The sequence below is a fragment of the Copadichromis virginalis genome, linkage group LG3 (genome assembly GCF_057382275.1).
Source record: "Copadichromis virginalis isolate Kocher_CV1m ecotype Utaka linkage group LG3, C_Virginalis_male_GT1.1, whole genome shotgun sequence".
Taxonomy (NCBI): Eukaryota; Metazoa; Chordata; class Actinopteri; order Cichliformes; family Cichlidae; genus Copadichromis; species Copadichromis virginalis.
Window position 1 is genome coordinate 64,992,372 of NC_140620.1, and position 17,894 is coordinate 65,010,265.

At 42.8% G+C, this 17,894-nt stretch overlaps 1 protein-coding gene across 1 annotated transcript; it reads left to right on the forward strand.

Annotated features, from left to right (window-relative positions):
• The first annotated feature begins 8,467 nt into the window (after window positions 1-8,467).
• LOC146716644 (protein NLRC3-like) lies at window positions 8,468-15,535 on the forward strand. The gene is made up of 4 exons (XM_085452539.1): window positions 8,468-8,544; window positions 8,661-10,452; window positions 11,963-12,139; window positions 15,340-15,535. The coding sequence occupies exons 2-4, from the start codon at window positions 8,861-8,863 to the stop codon at window positions 15,533-15,535; spliced, it is 1,965 nt and encodes a 654-aa protein (XP_085308665.1). The 5' UTR covers window positions 8,468-8,544; window positions 8,661-8,860.
• Window positions 15,536-17,894: the final 2,359 nt, after the last annotated feature.

Below are 17,894 nucleotides of genomic sequence, written 5' to 3' on the forward strand. Positions count from 1 at the left end.
ACATGAGAGCCAGACCAAAGCTCAGAGGTGAGATGACCATCTCTAACTGTCCATGACTCTTCTCCATGTCACAGCTCAGCACTCACATCACTGCTCCATCATTATTCACAGGAACCAGCCTGGACCTCCACCCAGCTCTGTGTCCTGTAAGAGTGACGCGTCTAAAGATGACTTCATTAATTTCAAAGTCTCTGCTGCATAGAGGTGAGCTGTTAGTAACATGAACTCTCTGATTTAAATGATTTTGATGTTTCCTGGTTTCTAAAATGCATCTCTGTAGGAGAGCAGTGTCTCCAAGGACACACAGGCTCAGCTGTAACTGTCAGTTTATCTGGTTTAAGACACATTTGGACTCAATTGGCTGTTTTTAACTATGTATTTTAATCAGAGGTGTAAATCTAGACCTCACACATCTGGATCCTAAACTATGATAGAAACAGCTGCTAGCAGTGGGTAGTTTGACTTTGATACGCTGCTCTAGAAAGCAAACAAAGGTTTGTGCAGCTCCTCTTCAGAAAAGTGTTCAGAGAGCAGCTGCTGTATTAGACAAAGGCTCGTCCTGTGAGCCCAGATGTGTGTAACAGCTGGATGAAGGAGAACCATCACAGTCGCGTCTCCATCCCGCCTTTATTAATGAACTTCCTGTTGCTTGCAGATGACAGGAACACAAAGTGTTTGTGCCACGTGATGCTGCAGGATTTGTTAACGTGTCCATGATGGTAACATCTCCTCGTCTAACTGCAAACACATGAGCGCTCCTAACGGCAGCTATCACAGCCACACAGGCAGACTGTGTCTCACTGTTGCATTCAGGGACATTTGTTTTCCTGTAAAAAGCTGAACTCTAATCTAAGAGGACTGTTACTGACAGGAAACAGCTGCATTATCTGCAGTCTGTGTGATCACAGCTGCTTCAATCACTTCATCAGAGAATTGATCATTGAATAAAACATGTTTGTGTCTGCAGAGGTCAGAGGTCACAGTCTGCAGGATCCAGCTGTCCGTCTGTGAGGAGTGATGGGTCCAAAGGTCAACCTCCACACTTCAGTGCTGAACCTGGACCAACGAGGTCAGAGACCTGTGATGACTCCTTTACATGTTTGTGTTTTCCTGGATAAATATGACCAAAGATTCATTAAAAAGATAAAAATATTAGACTTTGTCCTGTAGCGCTGTGTGGCAGGCAGGATTGGACCCAAACACAACAGGATGAAGTCAAAGAGGCAGCTTTATTTCAGCTGTGAACATGCAAACAGCAGAAATAAGGAAACATAACTGTAGGTTTGCAGTGAATGAAGCCTCAGCTCGACGCTGCACTTTGTCCCTCTTTTCCTTCTCCAAACAGCCACATCAGGAGTCTTTGATGGAGTTTTAAAATATTTAATTACAAATGTCCAAAGATGGGTTCAGGATGCCTGAATCCACAATTATTAAAGCTAAAATAGTTCACAGGGTTTGGACTTTGTTAGGTGACGAGAGAACATCAAAGTGTTTTTTATCTTTAAACAGTATTTTTATCACTTCAGTTGCTCTCACAGCCCTGTTTGTTATTTTACCAGAGCTCTTATGTTTCACTCAGTGCTCCCACCAAACACCTTGGAGGACACATTACAGGGAGTGCAGAATTATTAGGCAAGTTGTATTTTTGAGGAATAATGTTATTATTGAACAACAACCATGTTCTCAATGAACCCAAAAAACTCATTAATGTCAAAGCTGAATGTTTTTGGAAGTAGTTTTTAGTTTGTTTTCAGTTTTAGCTATTTTAGGGGGATATCTGTGTGTGCAGGTGACTATTACTGTGCATAATTATTAGGCAACTTAACAAAAAACAAATATATACCCATTTCAATTATTTATTTTTACCAGTGAAACCAATATAACATCTCCACATTCACAAATATACATTTCTGACATTCAAAAACAAAACAAAAACAAATCAGCGACCAATACAGCCACCTTTCTTTGCAAGGACACTCAAAAGCCTGCCATCCATGGATTCTGTCAGTGTTTTGATCTGTTCACCATCAACATTGCGTGCAGCAGCAACCACAGCCTCCCAGACACTGTTCAGAGAGTTGTACTGTTTTCCCTCCTTGTAAATCTCACATTTGATGATGGACCACAGGTTCTCAATGGGGTTCAGATCAGGTGAACAAGGAGGCCATGTCATTAGTTTTTCTTCTTTTATACCCTTTCTTGCCAGCCACGCTGTGGAGTACTTGGACGCGTGTGATGGAGCATTGTCCTGCATGAAAATCATGTTTTTCTTGAAGGATGCAGACTTCTTCCTGTACCACTGCTTGAAGAAGGTGTTTTCCAGAAACTGGCAGTAGGACTGGGAGTTGAGCTTGACTCCATCCTCAACCCGAAAAGGCCCCACAAGCTCATCTTTGATGATACCAGCCCAAACCAGTACTCCACCTCCACCTTGCTGGCGTCTGAGTCGGACTGGAGCTCTCTGCCCTTTACCAATCCAGCCACGGGCCCATCAAGACTCACTCTCATTTCATCAGTCCATAAAACCTTAGAAAAACCAGTCTTGAGATATTTCTTGGCCCAGTCTTGACGTTTCAGCTTGTGTGTCTTGTTCAGTGGTGGTCGTCTTTCAGCCTTTCTTACCTTGGCCATGTCTCTGAGTATTGCACACCTTGTGCTTTTGGGCACTCCAGTGATGTTGCAGCTCTGAAATATGGCCAAACTGGTGGCAAGTCGCATCTTGGCAGCTGCACGCTTGACTTTTCTCAGTTCATGGGCAGTTATTTTGCACCTTGGTTTTTCCACACGCTTCTTGCGACCCTGTTGACTATTTTGAATGAAACGCTTGATTGTTCAATGATCACGCTTCAGAAGCTTTGCAATTTTGAGACTGCTGCATCCCTCTGCAAGATATCTCACTATTTTTGACTTTTCTGAGCCTGTCAAGTCCTTCTTTTGACCCATTTTGCCAAAGGAAAGGACGTTGCCTAATAATTATGCACACCTGATATAGGGTGTTGATGTCATTAGACCACACCCCTTCTCATTACAGAGATGCACATCACCTAATATGCTTAATTGGTAGTAGGCTTTCGAGCCTATACAGCTTGGAGTAAGACAACATGCATGAAGAGGATGATGTGGACAAAATACTCATTTGCCTAATAATTCTGCACTCCCTGTAGTGTGATTTAGATTTCATTGGTGTAAACACCAGTCACACAAGCTAACCCATGGAGGCAGCAGCAGGCTTTGTGTTTGGTCTGTTGGCTTAAACAAAGAGAGTTTAGTTTGTTAGCACAAAGAGCTGTCAGCTAAAGCCCCGAATGCACTTTGAATACAGACGAACTGAGAAAAACACTTTAAATACAGCAAACAGTCAAACTGACCACATGTTTTTCTGCTGATCATCCACAGCAGTACGTTTAGCATTCATGCTAGCAGCAGGCTATGACTGTCCACTCAGCACCAACACAGGTAGGAGTGAGCAGTGATGAAGCAGGACTGTGGGCAAGTTTGAGCTACAATCCTATTGGCTTCTCAGTTTCTCCAAAGAAAAGGGGAAAAATTCTTGGTGTTGTGAAGATGTGAGTTGGTCTTGTTGTCGTGGGGCTGGAAGGATGCTGGCAGTGAGAGGCTTTTCATACAGTGTTCAGTAACAGAATGAGAAGAAAGCCACTGCACATGAAACAAGGTGCTCGTAGTGTTTGTTTACTGTGTTTGTGCCACAATGTCAGATCAGTTGTAGATTCACATGCAGACTTGTCCAGTGAAACCAGTGCAAGTACTGCAGTACAGAGCAAAGACTAAGCAAGGGTGTTATTGTAAACTTTAACAAAAGACTGTTATGTGACAAATAGTAAGTACATTATTTTTATGAGATTGTTCATCATATCTTTAATTTAATATTTCCAGTTTTTCCTTCCTGTCTCATGAAGCTGTTACATTTATTGTTTTTCTTTTAGGATCAATAAGAGGCCAGAATCTCCTGGACCTGAACCCAGCTGTGTTTCCTTAAAGAGCAACGAGTCGAAGGATGTTGGTCTAAACTTTAAAGGCTGTTCTTCTGCTGCTGAGAGGTAATGTGTGTCCAGATGTTGTTCCTGACTCTGTATTTTTGAATAAATCGTCATGTTTAATATCAGCTCAGCTCTTTTTCACACATTTCTATGTTGGTATGTGAAGCGGTGTGTGTTGGAGTGTTTCCACAAACACAGCAGTCAGAGTGGAAAGAGTGGATGTTGTAGGAGGTGTTTGTGTAGTGAAGAGGCTGAGTGTCTGTAGGACTCCAGCTGCTCCAGCAGGTGTCTCCTTTGTGCTTTGCTTCAAACACAGTGTAGGGAGGAGCTTCCACTCAGGTGTTTCAGGTGTTGCTGGATGGAGGAGGACAAATAGTTTTTCCCTTCAGTGACACTTCAGCAGCTCAATGTTCTGGGAGATGTTTGTCTTTATGAAGGTTTATGGATTCTTGTTCTTACTTTGGTTAAACTGAGCAATACATTTTCCATCTAACATTTAAAGTAAATTTCCAGGTGAATAAAAGATCTGCAGCTGCAGCCTCTGTGATGTTTCACAGTCTGAAAGTAACAAATTCAACCAGAGTTCAAACAAAGGCTTAATATACGTGTGTGTTTGATATAATGCCAACAAGTACTAACAGGTGTTCTTACAGGTCTTAATCACAGAGCTCTGATAAGTCTGGTGACTTTCACACTCAGCAGTTTTGCTGCCTTTTATTTTATATTGGCCTTTTTAAAGCCCTTCAAAGTCTCCCACATTCATACAGAGCTTTTAACACCAAACTCCTTTACAGTCCTTCTCCTCTCACACACGATCACACGACTGATTTGTTTGCAGCAGCTGTGTTACTGCTAGTATTTTATTATGTGTGTAATCTCCTCATATTGTTCCTGTGGTTTAGTTTGACTTCCTTCTGCAAACTCAGCTGCTCTGTTGCTGATACACGTCTCCATGAATATGATTGATCAGATGCTGCCAACACCATGTGTTTCATGTGAGCGCTCAGCTGAAACCCTGGGTTGACTTATCGAGTTAATAACAAGCTTCACGTGACTGTGAATGCTAAAGTGAATCCAGATAAAGGAAAGAGACCCTGCTAATGTTGGACTCACTTCTTAGTGTAGATCCCAGGAGGAAGTTCAACATAGCCATTCTTTGTGCTAGCTCGACCAAACCTGAGAGCACAGTGCAGGATAATGATCATCATCTGTCTCTGTCAAGGACATTTAAAATCCACAAATAACAAACATAATTATATTTGATCATTAAAAATATGTTTTCACTTAAAAAAGCATGAGCACACTGGTGGATTACAGAAACATGAAAACTGGTTAACAGTAAAGTTAATTTAGGCGTAAACAAAGTGTCAAACATACTTAAGTAGAAGGACTGATGTTTGTGTTAAAATACCCTCTTAAAGCTGAAATACTGATTCAACTTCTTTCTCCAAAAGTTGATTCAGTTCATCTGGACGTAGCGTTTTGTGGGAGAAACATTTCGTCTCTCATCCAGGTGACTCCTTCAGTCTCAGCTGACTGCAGGATTCAATCTTATAAACAGGACATTTGCATGATGACTGAAACCAGCCCACTGAAGGAACAATGGGCTGTGAGGTCAGTTCCTTAATCTTAATTATGCAATTCTCATGACCATTGATCAACAACCACTGATCAATGGTCATGAGTACCATTCACAGAGAGTTGGGGAACGGCTGCAATCACAGCATGTAAGATGGTGACAGATGTACCCTTAGGCCCCCTCCTCAATTCAGAGATGGTCTTTCCCTTTTCACGTAAATGGCCTCCTTGACTCCGCCCTCAAACCAGCGTTCCTCCCTGTCCGGGATGTTACATCCTCATCATTGAAAGAGTGTCCACTGGCCTGTAGGTGTAAATAGACTGCAGAGTCCTGGCCTGACGAGGTGGCTCTTCTGTGTTGTAGCCAGAGGTTGTTTGGTTTCCCCGATGTATAAATCCTGCCAATCGTCCTGCACTTAACAGCGTACACTATGTTACTCTGTTTGTGTCGGGGGACCCGATCCTTGGGGTGGACCAGTTTTTGGCGCAGCGTGTTTTGGGGTTTAAAAGCCACAGAGACCCAGTGTTTAGAAAAAAATGCGACTCAGCTGCTCCGACACTCCTGACACATATGGGATAGCTACAGGTTTTCTCTTAGGCAGCGGTTGTCCTTCTCTCCTGGATCGACTGGAACTTTCTTTAGGAGCCTTTCCAGCTTTGACAAAAGTCCAGCTGGGACACATTTACGCTACGTCCAGATGAAGAGAATCAACTTTTGGAGATTTACTTTCCTGGATGATTGAGAATGCATCAAGACGTTCCTCCTAAAGTGTTATTCAGAAAAATGACAAAAAAAGTTTTAAAAATAAGGATTAAAATATTAAAAACTATGTTTTTGAGTTTCCTGATGTAGCACAAAAATATATGAACATAACTGTATATAGGACAGATATTTCACGGTTCTTTTAGGCAGCACCAAAAAACAAAAAGACTATTTTAAGCTGTCTGAGGTAGTGAGTCAACATGTCACACTGGGTCAAAGGTCAGGGAGTAAAAGTGTGTTTTAAAGGAGGTTTAAAAGCAGCGAGTGAAGGAGCCTGTCGAGGTAAATCGTTCCATAACTGATCAAATTCAGTTGGTGGACCTCTGTGTGAAATCAAGCATCTGGTTCGCAGAGAGGATAACCCTCACATGGGCTGTACAACATTATATAGGGAGACATTGTATTTTTATTTTATTTTTTATTCCTATTTATTCTATTTATCCCCTTTGTATATTTTATTTATATCTGTCTCTGTATTTAAGTGTGTGTGTGTGTGTGTGTGTGTGTGTGTGTGTGTGTATATATATATATATATATATATATATATATATATATATATATATATATATATATATATATATATATATATATATATATATATATATATATATATACATATATATACATACATAAAATAATAAAACAATTCTGTAACTGTAACTTCGGTCGTTGCTGTGCTTTTTGGAAGTCGAATTTCCCAGAGGAACCCACCCGAGGGATTAATAAAGTTCTATCTTATCTTATCTCTTATCTTATCTTAAAAACAGAGATTATCGTAGCCATCGCTCTCTCGCATGGACGTGGCAGTCTTGCTGTCTGCTGCGAGTCCTCCCCGTACCTCCGTGACCTCGTCTGGTATCTGCTCCCTCCTCTGTAAGAGACAGTAAAGGAAAACACGTCTCTGCCTAGTCTTGAAAATCTAATCTTATCATCCATTGTTCTTCTAGGGCCTCTTCTTCTTGTGGCCTCAGCTAACTGCTAATATTTAAATGGCTAACATTAACATGTGTGCCAGCCAGGTTAACATTTATGATGAACTATGATTAATTAACTGATGTTGAAACTGGAGCTTTACTGACCTCTGAAATTCCTCCTAAAGTGTTATTCAGTGTTGTGACAGTCAGCTGCTTCAGCTGCTGCTGGGATGGGCTGTGGCAAAGAGAACAGAGAAAATCTAAATCAGAGTTTTTCTCTGAATTAAAAGGAAACAACAATATATTCTACATGGTGAAACTGATGGTTTCTGGTGTTTGGGTCTGTTTTTCTGTATTTATGCAGATAAAGTGTAAACTCAGATGAATTATACCATCAAATGTTAAAGGAAAATATCAGGATGAGTGTCTGTGAGCTGAGAAGGACGTGAAGCGAGCAGTTTATCCCAGAGCTGAAGCTGCTCTGTGTGCAGAGATGAGCTCAGATTCCTGCTGTGATTGATCAACAGTCACAGAAATGTAGACTTGTAGTTATTACTGCAGTATGGTCACAGCAGATACTGATAAACATGTATTATGAGGATGGATGATCAAGTTTCTCACTCTCTCCTTTAAATCTCAGTTTTTTCTTCTTCACAGTTTATCTGTTAATTTATTAATGAATAACACTGAAAGAGTTTCTGTTATATTTCCCCTTGAACATCAGCTTATTAGGGCGGCATTAGGAAATAGCCCCCCTCCAAAGAATGAATAAATGAATGATGATAATAATAAAATGATTCAAAAGCAGAGCTCAGAGTGGTAGAATGGTCAAACATGGATCCACGGGTGGTTCAACTGCATTTGATGACGTGACCGAAGCAAATCTTTCAAATAATCCCACCATCAACGGGATGTTGTCTCCTTTACTACGGTTACTTTACTTGGTCACCGTGTGAATTTCTTTGAAATGAACCAAATTCTTTTATTTGTTGGTTGTTGCATATTTAACCTCTACAGTCAGGAAAGGAGGAGATGAGGCCTCAACAATGTTGGGTTGTAGCTGTGCTTCAGGTTAGAGTGAGTGTCCATGGAATAAATGTAAGTCAGTGAACTGGAAACATGACTGTGTTCAAACTTTGTTTTCCTTTTTATAATGAGTCTAATCAAAGGTGGACAGAAGTATCTCCACTGTGACTTTTCTGTGTCACCATCAGAGCTTCTGCACAGTGTGGAGAAAGATCCAGAAGCAGAGCTGGACTGCAGACAGCCAGTCAGAGCAGCTGTGTACAAAGTAAGACTGAACATCTGTCTGCTGATGGACTCATTTCTGAAAACTGGACTTCTTGTGTTGTTCAGACATTGAAGAGTTTTCTTTCTCTTTAGTCTCATTGTTTTTCTTTCTTTCAGCAGATGTTGGTCTGCAGGAGGTTTTAGATGAACATAAGATCAGTCTGAGGAGGAGATGTGAACGTGTGACTGAAGGAAGTGATGAAACAGGAAGTAGAACCCTCCTGAACAGGATCTACACTGAGCTCTACATCACAGAGGGACAGAGTGAAGAGGTTCATACCCAACATGAGGTGAGGCAGCTGGAGACAGCTTCCAAGATGGACGCCCTCCATGACGCTCCAATCAGGTGCCAGGACATCTTTAAAGCCTTACCTGACCAACAGAGACCCATCAGAGTGGTTCTGACCAACGGCGTGGCTGGTGTTGGAAAAACCTTCTCAGTGCAGAAGTTCACTCTGGACTGGGCAGAGGGCTTGGAGAACCAACATGTCAGTGTGGTGGTTCTGCTTTCATTCAGGGAGCTGAACCTGATCAGAGATGAGCAGTACAGTCTTCTGGAGCTGCTCCATGTTTTCCATCCAACATTACAGAAGGTCACAGCAGAGAAGCTGGCTGTCTCTCAGCTTTTGTTCATCTTTGACGGCCTGGATGAAAGCAGACTTTCATTGGATTTCACCAACAGGAAGCTGCTGTCTGATGTCACACAGAAGTCATCAGTCAGCCAGCTGCTGACAAACCTCATCCAGGGGAATCTGCTTCCCTCGGCTCTCGTCTGGATAACTTCCCGACCCGCAGCAGCCAATCAGATCCCTCCTACATGTGTTGACAGGCTAACAGAAGTACGAGGCTTCACTGACGCCCAGAAGGAGGAGTACTTCAGGAGGAGATTCAGTGATGAAGAGCTGTCCAGCAGAATCATCTCCCACATGAAGACATCCAGGAGCCTCCACATCATGTGTAGTATCCCAGTCTTCTGCTGGATCACTGCTACAGTTCTGGAGCACATGTTGACTACAGAGCAGAGAGGAGAGCTGCCCAAGACCCTGACTGACATGTACTCACACTTCCTGCTGGTTCAGACAAAGAGGAAGAAGAACAAGTACCATGAGGGACATGAGACGAGTCCACAGGAGCTGATGGAGGCTGACAGGGAAGTTCTTCTGAAGCTGGGGAGGCTGGCGTTTGAACATCTGGAGAAAGGAAACATCATGTTCTACCAAGAAGACCTGGAGCAGTGTGGTCTGGATGTGACAGAGGCCTCGGTGTACTCAGGAGTTTGTACAGAGATCTTCAAAAGAGAGTGTGTGATCTTCCAGAAACCAGTCTACTGCTTTGTTCATCTGAGCATTCAGGAGTTTCTGGCTGCTGTCTACATGTTCCACTGTCTCACCAACAGGAAGACAGAGGTGCTGAAGAACTTCTTGGGACAAAAATACAACGAGTCCTCTCTGGATGATTTCCTGAACAGAGCCATGGAGAAATCCCTCCAGAGTAAAAATGGCCACCTGGACCTGTTTGTTCGCTTCCTTCATGGCCTCTGTCTGGAGTCCAACCAGAGACTCTTAGTAGGTCTGCTGGGTCAGACAGAGATCAGTCCAGGAACCATCCAGAGAGTCATCAACAACCTGAAGGAGATGAACAGTGATGAAATCTCTCCTGACAGAAGCATCAACATCTTCCACTGTCTGATGGAGATGAACGACCTCTCAGTACATCAGGAGATCCAAGAGTTCCTGAAGTCAGAAAACAGATCAGAGAAGGAACTCTCTGAGATCCAGTGCTCAGCTCTGGCCTTCATGCTGCAGATGTCAGAGGAGGTTCTGGATAAGTTGGACCTGCAGAAGTACAACACATCAGAGCGGGGACGACAGAGACTGATTCCAGCTGTGAGGAACTGCAGAAAGGCTGGGTGAGTCCAGATGTGATCATTAGCATCATTGATCAGTGTAGGTTAGTAGTTTAATGTTGAAAATAAAATCAGATTGTAACCACAAAGTGTTTGTGTCCGTACGCTGCAACCTTCCACACCATTCCTTTATTGTACAGACTCAGCAGCAGCTCCATGGATCCCAAATCCAAGAGTGGAGAACAGATTTGAAGTGTGTCACATCCATGCAGTCACAGCTGTTTCCACCATGTTTCCACTGATATTAATCCTGTTCAATGACACGTTTAATATCAGTGAATATGTTCTTTAGGACGTCCACTGACATGTTTAAGTGTCCTGCTGGAAATCACTCAAATCATCCATGAAATCCATGAAAAATCCTTTTAGTGTTTCTAACTTCAGCCTCTGTCCTCTCTCTCTCTCCATCCTCCTCACTGCTTCTTTCACTGATAATCACACAAACATTGTATTCAGCTACAAAATAACACAATAATATCATCTGATGATCATTATTATAAGAGCAGGATCCATATTTGATATCAGAGTAACACACTGCTTGGTTATGTGCAGTCATCATCAGTGACTGTGGGTCAAACAGAAGCTCTCTGATTGGTTGCTGACCTTGGTCACCTGTCCACTCTCACCTGTTTGTGTTTGCTCTCTCTTTGCTGTCTCCATCCTCTCTCTCCTTTCTCTCCCTCTCTGTCTTTGTACGTCACTCAGGTCCAATGGAAACAGTGACATTTACAAACCAATCAAAGACAAACTGATCCATGTCAGGTTATAACAATATTCAAAGTGAATACAGGCTGCTGCTGGACACAGACAGGTAACATCATTTTGACTTGCTGTCACCTGGATCTGGACTCATAAACACTGAAGCCCTGAACAGGAATACAAATCATTTTCTACCAACTAGCGACACAGCAGCAGATAATGGCTCAGAAAGCTAAAATGAGCCAATCATTTCTGTGTTTAGTTCCCCTGAAATCAGATCTGATATCAGCAGCTCTGAGTTCATTCATCATTATTGTCCAGTGATGAGATTTCTGCTCCGTTTGGTAACAGTCAGCAGGTTTTTCCTGCGTGTGGACGTGAACAGTCGTACCTGACAGCAGGTAGCAAACAGAGATCATCTTTCCAGCTGGAACTCTTCACTGAGCTGAACTCATTCAAAATGTTCTGGAGTCAAAACAGGAAACAGTCCAAATGTGTGTCTTCACTCTGACTCTGGATCAGATCTCAGTGACAGACTGTGGACATTATGGAAGCCTAAATGTGACACCATCTTCCTCCTTCATCTGCAGATTAAAGCCAAACAAAGATTCTCATTAAAAGTCTGCAGGTCTGAGAGAGACTCAATCGTTGTGTCATGTCAAACACAGTAAGAGGAGCTGAAGCACAGATGTGAAGAGCAGATTCATCAGATTATGACCTCACTCTGTTTTGTCTTCATATACATTCAGTCTGTGTTTATAATGCAGATTTTCTGCTTTTATAATAACACATTTTATATTTTCTATCATCACAGACTGACTCAGTGTGGACTCTCAGAGTCTCACTGTGAAGTTGTGGCCTCAGCTCTGAAGTCCAACCCCTCCCATCTGACACAGCTGGACATGAGTGGAAATAAAGACCTGCAGGATTCAGGTGTGAAGCTTCTGTGTGCTGGACTGGAGAGTCCAAACTGTCGACTGGAGACTCTGAGGTGAGTTCACTGACTGCGGCTGTTGTTGTTTTTCTATATTTCAGGTCTTTGATGTTTGAAACTTTCTTCAGTTCCTAAATGTTCAGGATGTGTCTGAAGACAAATGTGAAGGAGTTTGAGTGCTTTCAGAAATGTTGTCTTTCCAAACGACTGAACAACAGTTTTTCCTTTTGGCTCCAAACAGAAGTGACAGACTTGAGCAGGGTTCATTTAAAGGCTGACAGAAGTGGAGTGGTGACGGGGAGATGTTTGACAGGACAGTGTTTCAGCCTCCGCAGGTTCATGTTGTGCTCCATCAGTCAGTGAAGATGAAGTCGGTGCTGATGAGGCTGTAGAGTGTGTGAGGGATGTGAATGAGGATGATGAAGATCTGATGATAGCAGATAAAAACAGGCTGCAGAGACTTTGAGCCATACAGGGCACACAGTGTGTGTACAGAACAGCTGAAATCATTATGGAGGCCTCACTGGGATATGGAAGCATCACAGTACAGCTTCAGTGAAGCATTAAAGTCTCTGATATGAGATGAGAAATGAAGCAGCCAGAGCTTTTTCATGAGTGGAAATCCACTGTGACTGTGAGCTGCTGCTACAGCCTCCAGATTAGCCAGCAGCTCATCCTGCTCAACATTTCCTCACCAACTTTAATGGAAGTGTGATGTTTTCAGCTGGAGTGATGGTCAGGGTGGCCTCCCTCTCCTCTTCTTCTCCTCTTCCTCTTTCATTTGTAAAGCCACTTCTGCTGCTTTCATTCATTTGGAAGTCCTGTAGCTGAGTTTGGGAGAGACTAACAGCCTCGGCAGCAGAGGGGAGAAAGGCTGTAACACCACCACTTTACTCTGTTCTACCTGTCACATCATTTTATCAGGAAACAAATATGCTCATGTTTTTACTATGTTTGTCTTGAAGATGTAAGAAGATCACTGTTAAGTCTAATTGTTGAATGTTGCCATTGTGTTTCTTAAATTTGTACAGTCTTAGTTCAAGCAGTAGGATCAAAGCCATTCCTTTGATCCTGGCCACCTCTCCAACCACTCTGTGCTGGGGGAGGTTTTATTGTAGATACATCCTATCTGGAAGATCTGTTTCTTTTGATGTAAACTTCCTGGGTTTATGACCCTTTGGTCAGCAGGAGGTCTCTCACACACACACACACACACACACACACACACACACACACACACACACACACACATTCTCACATAACACACACACTCAGTGTATACATTTACATACAGTCCTTGTCTATGTAACCAAACGGGGTTGCAGGGGGAGGTGTTTTGTAAACTATTGTTTGAAGTTTGTCAATAAAAGGCAGCGAGAGGAGGCCACCATTGTGGTCATTTCGACGTGCTGGTCACAGATGGAAGGGCCTCCCTTGCGCAAGAAATCGATCGAACACTGTTGCCTTGTTTTTCTTTCATGGGAATAAGTCCTGGATACAGCGGGGTCTGAGTTTAGACCCAACAATCACATGGTGCTTTTTATTATTGTGTTGGTTTGTTTCCTGTCTCTTGGATGGAGCCCAGCTGTGCGTGGCCCCTGGGCCTGTGGTCAGAGTGTGTGCTGGATAATCCGGCCCAGGATGAGGCCAAACTGACATGGGATGAAATGTCTGTCACATAATTGAGCTTAGTGTAGTTTCATTTCTGCACAATTTAAAAACAACCAAAACTTTGTTCTGTCTTTTCTATGTTATACTGTAGACTTTCTTTGATACTGTGTCCAAAAGGAGCAGCTTTTACTTTGAAGGGGAGCCGTCTCTGTTTCCTCTTCAGGTTGGATGATGGAAGCAAATTAGTAGCTGTGTCCCAAAACGTCGGCTGCATCCTCCAGAGGCTGCATTTGAAGGCCGATTACATCACAGCCAGGCGATGAAGGCTGTCCGTATTTGTCGACTCCTTCAAATGTGCCCGACAAATGCGTCCTTCATTTCCCCGAATTTGAAGGATTCGTCGGGTGTGTCCTTCGTGGCCCACCATATCCCAGAATTCATAGCGCGGCCCAGCCAAATTTCAGCTGCCAACAATGGCGGCAGCTACTAAGTTTTCAAATTACTCTTATTAATCTTTCTGGGTCACAAAATAAACTTTTAACATATTTTCAGGCGAGAAAGTAGCTGTGTAAACTTCAAATATCTGCTTGGTTTATCAAGACATCACATATTTGCAAAAGTGTGCCGACGTTTTCGGAGACGTCTGTTACCCACCCGCTCGCTAGCAAGCCGGGGGGTTCAATGGTCACTCCAGCCGGCGAGAGCAGCGGACGCCCAGCTTCATCGTTTTCAGACCCCGCTCTTTCACTACTCAGGTGAAACACGATATATAAGTCACTCGGATAACTTAAAAATGTAATTGTTTGCCTTTTTTCTGTGTTTTATTTGTTCCGGAGTAAATCGGTTTGGCTGAGATCAAAGTTCCTCCGGGATTTTCACACAGCTGAATAAACGTTAAACAGGAAACTGATTAAACAGAAGTGTGAGACGGTCGAGAATTTACGCCAGTGTCCTGTTATATTTTAGATAGCAAGGAGCAGACGGCCGAGTTTATTAAACTCCACCGACACAGCGGTGACGCAAATCTGAAGGCTAGACCGTCCCATTTCACAGCCTCGCACTTCCAGCCTTTTCGGTCTTTGAAGGACCCGGCCCACGTAGACCGCGAATACCGGGTCCTCCGAAGGATGCAGCCGACGTTTTGGGACACAGCTAGTGTGTGATGTTCTTTCAGTGTTGCACTTTGTAGACGCTCCCTGAGCACTGGTCTCACAGCCAGCTGCACATAGAGACCAGTGTTGTTAGTCCAGGTCAGAAGATGACTTGTTGGAATGAAAATGAGCTTGTAGTTTGTCTGCTTTAATAATGTGACTGGAAAAAGGTGTTGGACTTCAAATATGTCCATTTCTTTCACACTTCACCTTTAAAAGTGAAGCCTTGTGGTTCCTGGAAGGAAAAACAAAACTTTTTCAAGTCTTTGTCCTGTTTTTATGAGAAATGTACGACTTTAATGTGAAACATTCAGAGTTTTTTCTCTTGTTGTGTTTGTTTGAAGCTGCTTCCTGTTGGCTTCAGCTGTTTGGAGTTTCCATTTTCTAAACTTCTACATTCTGAACCTTCTTCAGCTCTGAACAGATGATGAAACACTGAATGATTTCAAGCTCACACTTTGTCTAATAAACTTACATCTTTCATTCTTTATACAGATTGTGGGACTGTGGTTTGTCAGAGATCAGCTGTGATTATCTGGCAGCAGCACTGAAGTCCAACCCCTCCCATCTGAGAGAGCTGGACCTGAGCTCCAACTACAAGCTGCAGGATTCAGGAGTGAAGCATCTGTGTGGTTTCCTGGAGAGTCCAGGATGTGGACTTGAAACTCTGGGGTCAGTCAGCATGTTTTAGTTGTGCTGAGATGAATATGATGTGAAAGTTGTGCTGACACTAAACTGCAGACATCAGGCTGATATTATACTGATCCACACTGAGGATCTTCATGGTAAAGTCTGTTTTCTTCTTCTCTGGTTTAGTCCATTGACTGCAGCAGAACAATGTTCACATTTCAAACAGTGAGACTCAACGTATGGCCCGCGGCCCACACGCGGCCTGCCCACCTTTCCTGATTCAGAGAGAGGGGACCCTGATTAACTGTGTAGTGTTCTTCCTCACAGTTCTAAGTATCAGACACAACAATGAATAATCCACAGCTGACTGTCTTTAGCAGGTCAAAGGTCACGGCACACAGCAGACAGTGGGAAATATTATAACTCTGATCATTTATCAGCACATATCCATATGTATAAAAACAAAGCTGACACTGTGAGACTTGATCAGAGGTGTGATCATCACAGCAGAGGCCTTTGTGTCAAAGTCACTGAGGATCAAACAGAAACACATGAAGCAGATTTTCCTGTTCTGGCTTTTTATAGCAGATAACCTTCAAAATATTCTGCAGTCCATCAAAAACTGAAGCAAACCATGAATCAACATGTGAACATGAGCTGATGCTGCTGAAGTGAAGCAAAGTTACAGAGGTTTGATTACAGACACAGCTGAGAGTTTGTAATCTGTCATCATTTTAAAAGGTTTACATTTCTTCAGTATATCCACATTTGCAGCTGCTACCTCAACCTCCACTTGTCCAACACAACTGCTGTCCACTGCCTCCATGACATTGTGATTTTGCTGTTGGTCTTCTGTCAGATCTTCATCAATCACTTCTGCACGGGGCACACCTTCAGACTCTGCAGCTGCATAACGAAAGCCTGTAAGATAAAATTAGACATAAGGTAAATGTACACCAATATTCCAATGACAGGTGTGTGATTCATCTGGAAGTTATGTGCGGATTAGTGTACAGTGATAGCAATTTAGTATGTTTTTAGAGGGGGGGGGGGGTTGTTTACCTCCGATGGGTGCTCTTTTTCGCTTCCGTTGCGTACGCCTTGAGTGCCGGTCCGAGTCTGATACAGGTATGTCGTCATGCCCCATGTGCAGTGTTGGTGCCCAGTCTGGATTTGTTACATCCATTTCATATGCTGGTTTGCCTGCAATAATGCCAAATCATAAGCTACTCAGTCGACATGATGTGGTTCTGCAGCATCACACATTAGCATGTTTTATCTCATTATCTATGACCTCAGCACGTTGAAAATCACACTAAAAGCCTTTCAAGAGTGATATGAATTAATTTAGAACTCACCGGAAAGAAAATGCCGTGAGCAAACCAACAAAAAGCTGGGGATTGCAGAGAACTCGATATCCGCTCGTCTCACCGCTGCAATCCAAGCCTGACGTCTTTGTTTAGTAATATCGGATACATGGGATCCCTCACGTTGCCTCCAGGATGGAAAACGATGAAAAGAGAGCCCGTTATCCAGCTTCTTGCCTTCACGATCGTGTGATCTAACGTTGCAACCGACAACACAACACGTACGATCCATAGCTGAAATGGTATCCTTTGGCTGGCCTACTGTCATGGCGGAAGGGGGCATGACCCATCTCCCGTGACATCACGCTCCAAAGCCCTATAGGTGGGAAAATGTACCATGTCGACCAATCAAAAATGATATGGAAACATGACATTTGGTTGTTTAGCAAAAGGGGGAAGTTTTAGGAGTGACCGGCAAGAGAGAGCGAGTGAGCGAAAGAGAGAGAGAGTTTTGATACGTGAGAGATTTGTGACGTTTACCGTGTTTGGTCTCAAGTTAGTTTGTTGTCTTGTGTATTTAGTGTGTAGCTGTTGTTTTGTTTTGTGTGTCAGTTCTACTAGTGATCGTCACAGTTGCTGCCTTAAAGCCAACAAAGGCAGATTGCAGTGTAAACGCTGAGTGACACACCTGCTGTCAGACCTGCAGGTTTATCCCTGTGCTGTTCTCATATGTGTTAGAGTGACACAAACTATTGTTTGACACCTGATTGTTCTGTAAATAGTTTGAAATGATTATATGAAAAACGTCTGAGCCTTGGCTGCATTTTTTGGTAAATAGTACCATATAACTTTGTTGTTTGCAAAACGTGTGCGTATTTTTAAAAATGTACAATCTCTATTTGCATTTCAAGTTATGACGATGATTCGTTAAACATGTGTGTGGTTTTTACAGTCAAAATATCACTTTCTACTTGTATTTTAAATTTTGTCTGAATTTAGATAAATTGTGCTGATACAGTTGGTCAAAATGAGAAAATAACAGATTGGCAAGATAAACTGTTTTTAAAGGTAAAATATAGAGGCCACATCAAAAGTAGTCAAGAAGGGTTAAAG

Excerpts from the sequence above, each read along its gene's own strand:
- LOC146716644 (XM_085452539.1), top strand. The coding sequence starts at position 8,861 with ATGGACGCCCTCCATGACGCTCCAATCAGGTGCCAGGACATCTTTAAA. Across the intron at positions 10,453-11,962 it reads AGGAACTGCAGAAAGGCTGG|ACTGACTCAGTGTGGACTCT; the intron begins GTGAGTCCAGAT and ends CTATCATCACAG. Across the intron at positions 12,140-15,339 it reads TGTCGACTGGAGACTCTGAG|ATTGTGGGACTGTGGTTTGT; the intron begins GTGAGTTCACTG and ends TTCTTTATACAG.